Below are 7775 nucleotides of genomic sequence, written 5' to 3' on the forward strand. Positions count from 1 at the left end.
TAGCTTAGGGTATGCCGACCCAAGATTCTAACTTTGGTGTGTATTCATTCAACAAACAAAAGCCCAAAAGCGCAAGGCATCAACAATCAACAATTAATAACAGAAGCGCAATGCATGAGACCAAAGAGGAGACACAGTACATCAATTAGCAACTTAGTTTCATGGCTGTACTGCTATACGCCAGTTTACTGCTGTGGGTCACAATTTTCAACAATTATGTCGGTAACTATTTTTTTAGAGAAATAGTCTGTACTCCCTCCGTCTACATAAGAATGCAATTCTCACATTTCGAGAAGTCAAACAATTCAAACTTTAACTAAAATTATATGAAAAAGTACTAACACTTGTGAGATAAAATAAGTACCATTAGATTAGTTATAGAATATACTTTCGTAATAAATTTATTTGGAGACATAATTGTTAATACTACTTATTATAAGCTTAGTCAAACTTAAACTAATTTGACTGACACGGTTTCATAATTGCATTCTTTCGTGGACAGATGTAGTAAGTATTACCGAAGAGTTCAGACACAGTTCCATATTATGAGTGACATATGGCGCCAACGAAGATATTGTAGCTCTAAGGCCTCAAACTGTGCTGTGGATTGATGTTTGCCACCCATGAAGAGGATAAGAGTGGGAGTGAGAGACAAGGGAAAAAAGTATGGGTGTAAGAAATTTACCATCCATATTAAAACGGTTAACATATATAAAGTTTTAGAATTCCTCATGCCAATGACAAAATTATAGCAACCTAGCTATAAAAGGAAGACAAATTTATAACAGCCTAGCTACAAAAGAAGAGTTAACAATACGACTCTGACTGAGGTACTCAATTGCACTGATCTAAAAATAAGCAGCCTGTTCGCTTGCTCGTAAACGATCGTAAATTTCCAGCCAGAAACAGTGTTTTTCTCTCACACCAAACCAGCCAGCAGTAAATAATCCACGATACGATACGGCCTCCGGAACAGGCTGAAGAAATCTACCCTTGTATTGGAGCAAACATTCTCTAATCAGTGGACTCTTACCTGGAACTGGGAACGTAATTCAGAAGCCACCATTGACATGCCACTGATAACAGGCCATATTTAACCAAGGTTTGACATCATTAACCAGGATGCAGAGTCAAGAGTTAACCAAGCACAACGACGATGCAGCACAGAACTTACCTCGGTACATGCAATCAGCCAATCACAGTCGCAGTGCTGTGAAAGAATCTAATGATACCGAGAGTACCACAAGATTTAAGTTTCAAACAGTTGGTGCTAACAACAATCGTAACAAACAACTGCAAACGTAATTCCCTGGACAGGTAAAACGTATTTCATCATTACTTAATTGCAACAAAATTACAGAAGTCACCACCTGTTCTAATTCAGTTCCAAACTGATTTTCACAAAGCACTAGGCCTTAGCTCGGCAGAACAAACCAACCTAACCACCAGCTATCAACTTTAAAAGGACGTACCCAGTGCAGAGAGCTCCCGCTCTGTGCGGGGTCTGAGGAAGGGTGTCAGTGGCAAGCCTAACCCTCGCCTGTGCAATGCGAGGAGACCGCGACTCGAACCCGGGACCTTCCAGTCACAGGCGGTAAGACTCTACCGCTTGCACCAGGCCCGCCCTTCACTAGTTATCAACTTTAACCGCCTTTTATTTTACAAAAGCTTCGAGCTGACATATAGGTATAATACTAAAAGGAATAGCACAAAACTAAGTCCACTACTAGAACAAAGTGACCACACCCGCCAATACCCGCAAATACATCAACCGTTGCAGCAATCTCTTTTTCACACATCATATGGTAACCCCATCTTGTCCTCCAATCAGTAGACTCTTGTCTTGGAACTAGAAATGTAATGCAGAAGCCATCATTGACATGCCACTGACAGACCATATGTAACTCATACCTTGACATTATATGGTCATCTGCTTTTCGGAATATTGTTTGCCAACAAAGACCTCCATTTGCATTGAGCTTTTTCCCTTTCTGTGTCAAGCGACAGTGAGCCATCGCTGATGAGGTTTGTGACTGCAAGACAGGATAGCCAATCAATCTCATATGGGCAGAACCGGTACTTCTTTGTGACATGCTCGTTGTCAATCTTCCTCATTGACCGATTACCAAGGCTGAACGTGAAGAGACCTTCCCCCTCGATCCATAGCACCACCACACCACTCTTCCCTCGGAAAATCTCTAATCTGATCTTTGCGCTGGCATGCATCTTACGCACCCGCATCGGCAAGGAACTTGTCATATTGACCATCTCAGAACGAACCCAATTGCCAGTACCAGTACCTTTATGCTTCCACACCGACATGTGAAGACCTTTCATGAGCAGCAACAGAAGCCCCCCATCCACAGAATTTGCCAGCAACGGTGTCTTGTTGCGCTTTGCTTCAGATGGGAGCTCCAGGTATAACAGCTCTTCCCCGTCGACATGTAGCGTCACAACATGACTGGGCGCCAAGCTTTTCCAGCACCCGCAGATCCAATGGATGGCACCATGGGAAGCAGCAGCTGGGGATGATGACGCTAGGAACAGGCCAGCCATTAGATCAGGGAAGTCTGCAGGCCTCCACCATGCTCTACTCTTTGAACAGTAGTACACATAGATAAACTTTTTTCCTATGTTCCAAATGGCGACCAGTCGGAAGGATTGGGCCATCCGCCCATCGAGGTTGATATCATCAGTGACAAGCAAAGCATAGTGGTGTGGTGGCTTGTATGGAAGGCCAGGAAGATGAAACACTTTACCGGTGAGAGGATTGCATACGCATACCACATCTGGCTTGGGATCACCTTCGGCGTCTTTCGAGTGATGGCAGAGGACCAGGAAGCTGTCTTGGGATGCAACAGGCTCATAAAAATTGAGGCTTGAATTAATACCCTGAATGAAGTTGCCAAGGGACAGTGGACTGGTTGGATTGTAACCCTCTTTGCAGCCAGCAAATGGTAACAATTCAGATGTGGGCATGAAGCTCGGAGCCAAACAGCGATTTTTGTCCCTGTGATGCTGCCACAAGTGGTCGGGAGCCTCGGCGCTGTCCTGGTAGAAGAAGCCAAGGAGGAGGGACGAGGTGAAACCATGGTCGAGGTGCCGTGTCATGAGGCCATCAAGAAAGGCAGTCTCTTTTATGATTGAGCGCCATAACTTGGAGGATGAAGCAACACGCGCTAGTGAGACTGGATCGGATATGTATTCTGGGATCTTGTAGATGATGTCTAGTGGAAGATGTGGTTCCTCTTCTTCCTCCATTACCGATTCCTGCAAATAAAAAAAAATGCAGTACTACGTCAAGTCCCAAAAAAAATGGTTCCACCAATGCAATCTAATGCTAGGTCCCAAATCCCAACAGAGACACACTGCAATGAAACTGTACATCTGTATGCAACCCGAATAAGAAGATAAATCCCAATAGAGACACACTGTAATGAAACTGTACATATGTATGCACCCGGAATAATCCTATACAACAATTCAATATAACCTAAACAATCCTATACAATCTTACAGCATCTGTAGGAGCCAGGAATTCACGGTAATGTTGTACCTGAAACATTGTCATGGTGCTCAACCATGTTCCCCATGATTCAAGAAATTTAGCAATAAATAACATACCCCACACTGTTCGACAGGGGTTAGAGCTAATTTCTCCGCACAATCCCTTACTGATCTGTCCTAGATCAAAACACCAGAAAACGACGATTCCTTAACGGCCCTCAACCCCAAGCGCCAAACCAATCAAGGTAACCAAAATCTTCTAGCGCACCAGCAGCACACCACCTAATCCGGCGAACCAGCCGGTCTCTGGAACTAGGTCTGGGACAGGAACCAGAGCGGCCTAATCTACAAGGCCGAACCCATCGATACTACGATGACTAGGTATAAGTAGAGCGTGCAAATTGAGGGGGCGGAAAGACAGACCTTAGAAGATCGAGTCCTCGCCGCAGTAGGGAGGGCGTGGGCGCGTGGCCGTCGCCCGTCGGCGCTCCACCGGCCGCCCGAGGGGAGGAAAGGTGTGCGAAGCGGGGGAGACTGGAGTCTGGAGAAAGTCGATGCAGGACAGGTGTCGGATGGCCATTCGGGTCTCGGGCCCTCTAAAGCTGGCTCTCTCTTCGTGGGCCGCATGCCCGAATCAAAGTTTCTGAGTCTCTCACGCTTGCTACGAGGATTCGGCCCATGTACACCTCGCGCTCGGTGGGTGACGTGCGATGGGTCTCGTGTACGGGGCATATTTACATTTCCTCCCTTTCCTTCAATAATAATAATATATTTCTTCACCCTACTTCTCAAATGATAGTACGTTTACCCTTCTGGTAGATCATCTATTCTTTTGTAAAAAAAATCTAATTAATTTATCCGGAAACCCTGCAGCATGCTATTGAATTAGTTTTGTTTGTCTCGAGAGTGATCCGTTCTAAATTACGATTCAATTTGATTTATCTTAAGTAAAACTTCTCTAAGTTTAACTAAGATTTTAGAAAAAATATATTCACATGTACAAGTTCAGATAAATAAATCATCAAGACATGTTTTTTAGAATTCAAGGGAGCTAATTTGTTGTAATAGATGCTAACGTATTTTTCTACAAATTTAGTCAATTTTGATGAGTTTGACTTAGAATGAGTGAAACTAAAATGGACTGTGATTTGAGATGGAGAGCAGCAGTGGCGGAGCCTGAAGTAAAATAAGGAGGGGGGGCATTTGTCAATTGAATCTATATGTACATAAGTAGTGAACAAAATTAATGAAAGTACTTATAATTAAGCCACAGTATACAAAATACATTTGACAACACAATAGCTGAGCATAAAAAATTCTATAAAAAGGCAACATAAGATATCGATTGACAACCCCAATATATATTACTCAATTAGCAATTCTAATACACATGTAGAATTTTTCGATTGAAAAGGTAGGAAGGAAAAAAAGATAGAAAAATCAATGAGACTCAAAACGGCGCATAGCAACAGAAGCAAATAAACACATGCTAATGGAGTAACGGCTGAGCCGAGCGGGTGGGATCACTGCTACATAATTGTTTTTTTTATTTTTTAGATGGAGGAAATGTTACACGATTTCTATGTCTATATAAAGACATTCTTGTCTGACTCTGGCCACCGGCTTACAATGTATGCAGACTTAGGGCGAATGTAAGACTTACGGCTCACGGACAGGGCCTCTGCAAATCACGGAGGAAGGGGGGCCATGGCCCACTATGACCACGCTCCGCCAGTGGAGAGCAGCACGTGTCGGAAGCTTTTTTTTTTTTTTTTTTTTGCTTTGCTTGTGATTTGGAGCCAAGCGTTTCCCTTTTTTCCTTCTGAACTTGGTAGTGTGACGTGAAAGCTGAAAAGAATGGTCACATGCAACTTGACCGCCGCCTGTCCACAAAGGTGAGAGAAGTGAGAACTCGGGCGTGCGGTGCAGTCAGGAATCGATCGACCTCTCACTCTTCAGTGTCGCCGATCCGTCATAGGCCCACGTAGGCACGAGCCGAATTAGAGTAGCAGCGTGCGCTTGCAGGTTGCACCGAGGACGGCCTGGCCCATGAATAGTCCCATCTCTTACCCTACTAGCTACTAGACTATGCCTGCGAGTCTACCTCTATAACACACACTGCACCAAGCCCAAACCAAAGCCAAAATGCTCCGCGCCATCGGATCGGCCGCGTCTCACGTGCAAGTGCAACCCAAAAAATATCCTCTCCTTGTGCCATCCATATCAAAATGAAATATTTTATAGGTTTATTAGTCAAAGTCAAACTGTTATTTTTTACCAAAGTTATATAAAAAATGATATTCATGTTACCAACTATATTTAGTTGGTGTCATAAATATTAATAGTTTACTCTATAAACTCTTATGATAATTTAACTTAGACGACTAAACCTATAAGGTATTTTTTTTACAAAGAGAGTAGCAAAAAAAAAACGTACGTAGTGGATAGGCCAAATTAACTAAGACTTTGTTTGGTTCACTGGAAGAGGATTTGGAAAGTAATCTTATAGTAAAATGAGAACCACTTTGTAGATATTGATTTCAATTCATAGGATCCAAACTGCCTCAAGAATTTTTGACTCGTCGGTGAAGAGGAGAATGAAACGTAACTGAGGCAAACATGACAACCAGTACAACTGTATGAGAAGCGTCACCACATATTGCCTTTGTCCTAAAAAGAGAGCAATTATTGCCTTTGTCCTAAAAAGGGAGCAATTATAGTTCTCCCATCAGTCGGAGCATCTAAAGTTTGGGAAATTCTTAGAAGAATTATCAATAATTATAATCGAAAAATAGGTATATACTACTAAAATATATTCAATGAAAAAAAAATCCGGTGATATAAATATTTATAATTTTTTTATATGAAGTTAGTCGAATTCAAGATCTTTCGACTCAATACTATGCAAGAATGCATTCTTTCGATGAGAAGGTTATTGTAAATGCAAAACAACTAATATAGTCCACGTAAATAAAATCACAACAAATTAGTTATATTTTAGTAGAAAGTTCAATTTGTGTACACGAGACACACACAAAAGAGTCTCCTAATTATAAGTGGGACACTGTTAAAAACTTTCTTGTCCACGGGAGACTCATGCCCTACAGGCACAAGATAAGATAAAATACAAAAATATCGATTTCCCACTCTAAAGTTCCCACAGGACGTACGATTCCCCACTTCGACGCAGACACAGGGCACAGGGCCACTAGTCCGCTACAGCATCAAGCATCCCCAGGAAGTAAACGGGCACCCCTCATGTCCCAGCAACAGAAAAGATGAGCCATGCCCATCCATCCATATACAAATACAACTGCTGCAATGCCTATGCATGCAAGGACGACGACGAGACGACGAGTGAGCAGTGGCCACAGGTACCCACATACATCCCTCTGTTCTATCTGGTTGGAATGGATCCCACTCCTACGTACGTACGCCAGTTGGGTTCTCTTCTTCTTCTTCTTCTTCTTCTTCTTCTTCTTCTTCTTCTTCTTCTCCTTTGTATAAAGCCAATGCAACTATGCAAGCCGCCCCATGTCGCCGCACCTGCGATCCTAACGCCTCCACCAAACGAAACGCCCGTCTCCCTTGATCTCCCATAGTCATAGGCCTCATAGTCATAGAGTCCCGTTAGCATGATTTTTTTTCTATTTTTTATGTGCAAAAAACTGATTTCTGTAAAAGTATTATATATATTTTTTATAAAAACTCCACGTTCTAAAGGAGTCTCAACTGATGCCAAGCTACTTGAAAGAAAGGATATATCCTGCTTATATTGAAAACAATTGTAAAATTACTGTATTACTGGCTTATATTACCAGAGCGGCATAGTCTATCTATCCACGCTCCCTAGTCCGTCCTGTCCTCTAGCTCTCGTCGCCGGGCAAAAATGGCGACGCATGCACCCCCTCCTTTTCGATGTCACACGCACGCCGGTCGGCTCGCTATGCATGTATCCTGTGCTGCCATGCCAAGCATGGATCGGTCATGCTAGCAGCACTGATGCTCCAATAATATACTGTTGGCGGCACATGCATGTAAAACGTGGTCTTTGTACATATGGAAGGACGCTACTATGCTAGCATGTATATACTGCCTGCCTCCGTGCAAAAATAATTATCGTTTTCGTTTTTCGAGAAATAACTTTGACTAAATATATATTAAAAAATATTAATATTTATGTTATATAATTAGTATCATGAGAAATATCTTTGAATCTAGTTTTTTAACAAGTTTATTTAGAAATTGAAATTGTTGGTGTTTTCAGA

The 7775-nt window shown here is 42.4% G+C and overlaps 1 protein-coding gene across 1 annotated transcript; it reads right to left on the reverse strand.

Annotated features, from left to right (window-relative positions):
- Window positions 1-1316: 1316 nt before the first annotated feature.
- Window positions 1317-4062, reverse strand: LOC136537738 (uncharacterized). The gene is made up of 2 exons (XM_066529695.1): window positions 3931-4062; window positions 1317-3270 (listed from the first exon to the last, which is right to left on the reverse strand). The coding sequence occupies exon 2, from the start codon at window positions 3259-3261 to the stop codon at window positions 1927-1929; it is 1335 nt and encodes a 444-aa protein (XP_066385792.1). The 5' UTR covers window positions 3262-3270; window positions 3931-4062; the 3' UTR covers window positions 1317-1926.
- Window positions 4063-7775: the final 3713 nt, after the last annotated feature.

This window comes from Miscanthus floridulus, chromosome 2, assembly GCF_019320115.1.
Source record: "Miscanthus floridulus cultivar M001 chromosome 2, ASM1932011v1, whole genome shotgun sequence".
In the NCBI taxonomy this organism is placed as follows: Eukaryota; Viridiplantae; Streptophyta; class Magnoliopsida; order Poales; family Poaceae; genus Miscanthus; species Miscanthus floridulus.